A 1,745-nucleotide genomic window follows, 5' to 3' on the forward strand; every position below is an offset into this window, starting at 1 on the left:
AAAAAAAAAGTTCACTACGATTATGCACATTCAAAATATTCTTGTCTAAATGGTAGCATGTGATTTTTGGTCTGTATCATTTATTTTTCAGAATAATCACGGTTTGTCTCTTGTAGGTGAGGATGGCACACTGGCTGACACTCTCTATAAGCATGTACGCATTTTGTGTTGGGTCATGACCGGCCCTAATAACCTTGAGAAGAAAGCTCGGCATGTGAAAGCCACATGGAGTCGCCACTGCAACATTGTGGTCTTCATAAGCTCTGTGGACGACCCTGATTTTCCCACGGTCGGCTTAAACACCAAGGAAGGTCGGGATCAGCTGTACTGGAAAACCATTCGTGCTTTCCACTATGTCATGGACAAGCACGGGGACGAGGCAGACTGGTTTCTCAAAGCGGATGACGACACTTACGTGATCGTCGACAACCTGCGCTGGATTCTGGCCAGCCACTCTCCAGAGGACCCGGTGTATTTTGGCAGACGGTTTAAGCCATACGTAAAACAGGGCTACATGAGTGGTGGCGCAGGTTATGTGCTAAGCAAAGAGGCCCTGAGGAGGTTTGTGGAAGGCTTTCGTACCAAAGTGTGCACTCACACTAGCTCAGTGGAGGACCTAGCTCTAGGTCAGTGTATGGAGAAGGTAGGCGTTGTGGCAGGAGACTCCAGAGACACCTTACAAAGAGAGACATTCCATCCTTTCGTACCAGAGTCCCATCTCACTGGCACAGTTTCTAAGACCTTCTGGTATTGGAACTACTGTTATTACCCCATTGTGCAGGTGAGTCCGAATTCAGTTAGCACCATAGGCTACGAAACCTCCATCATCAATATTTTTGTTTTTTTTGCTTCGAGTATAGTGTATCTCAGTTTATCCATGCATACGTTTTAGACACCATATTGCCTGTTTTTGCACTATTTCGCCAACAAAAATAATTCCAAACAAAGCCACAGCGCTGTTTTGCGTCTCTGAGCAACATGATGGTGTTTCGTTCCCGAATGAATCAATCGTTTAAATGATTCGGTTCAGTCGCAATGACTCACTTATTAACAGTGACTTACTGCCACCTACTGGCGGTTTTAATTTCACATTTAAAGTATCTTCATTTTTTAAATTATTTCAAATATCAGTATTCAATGTTTTATGTTTAATATATCAAAACATTATTTATGCATTTGTAACTGCAGGTTTAATGTATTCATGTTCTGCATTAAACAGTGTGTAAACACATCTAAATGCCAATTCAGATGCAGCTTATGTCTGGATCGCAAAGATTAATTTTGTTGATACTGATTTCATTTGCTTGGTAACAGCCCAAATGTCTTATTCTTATTCACTGATTATTAAATGTAAGAATTTGACTCAAAAGATAATGCACACTTATAGAAAAATGGCTTTATAAATGTAAAATGCCCATAAAAGGTAAAAATCTATTTAAACTTATCTGACCACCACACAGAATATGAAGAATATCACAAACTTTAGGAGTCAGCTGTCCACGAAAGTCCTTAAGATACCAGCACGATAAAACACTCAAGCAGTTGAATGAATGACTCAATACTCACTCATTCAGTGACTTACCGTCACTTACTGGTAGTTCAGTTGAGAAGTTTGTTGAAAAGTATGCATTTTTCCCCTCAACATTTCTTATTTGTATACTCATAAATGCATTTAAAACATTAAGCTCATAACATTATTTATTGCAGTTGTACTTAATGTTATTTGCAGTGTAAATTATTTAATC

The 1,745-nt window shown here is 39.4% G+C and overlaps 1 protein-coding gene across 1 annotated transcript in view; it reads left to right on the forward strand.

Annotated features, from left to right (window-relative positions):
* Positions 1-1,745, forward strand: part of LOC107579179 (glycoprotein-N-acetylgalactosamine 3-beta-galactosyltransferase 1-B) — a 5,223-nt gene that overhangs the window by 1,815 nt on the left and 1,663 nt on the right. Inside the window, exon 2 of the mRNA XM_016265039.1 lies at positions 117-781. Within this exon, the coding sequence (XP_016120525.1) occupies positions 117-781 (665 nt within the window). The remainder of the gene's footprint in view (positions 1-116; positions 782-1,745) is intronic.

The sequence above is a fragment of the Sinocyclocheilus grahami genome, unplaced genomic scaffold (genome assembly GCF_001515645.1).
Source record: "Sinocyclocheilus grahami isolate Dianchi unplaced genomic scaffold, SAMN03320097.WGS_v1.1 scaffold15003.1, whole genome shotgun sequence".
Taxonomy (NCBI): Eukaryota; Metazoa; Chordata; class Actinopteri; order Cypriniformes; family Cyprinidae; genus Sinocyclocheilus; species Sinocyclocheilus grahami.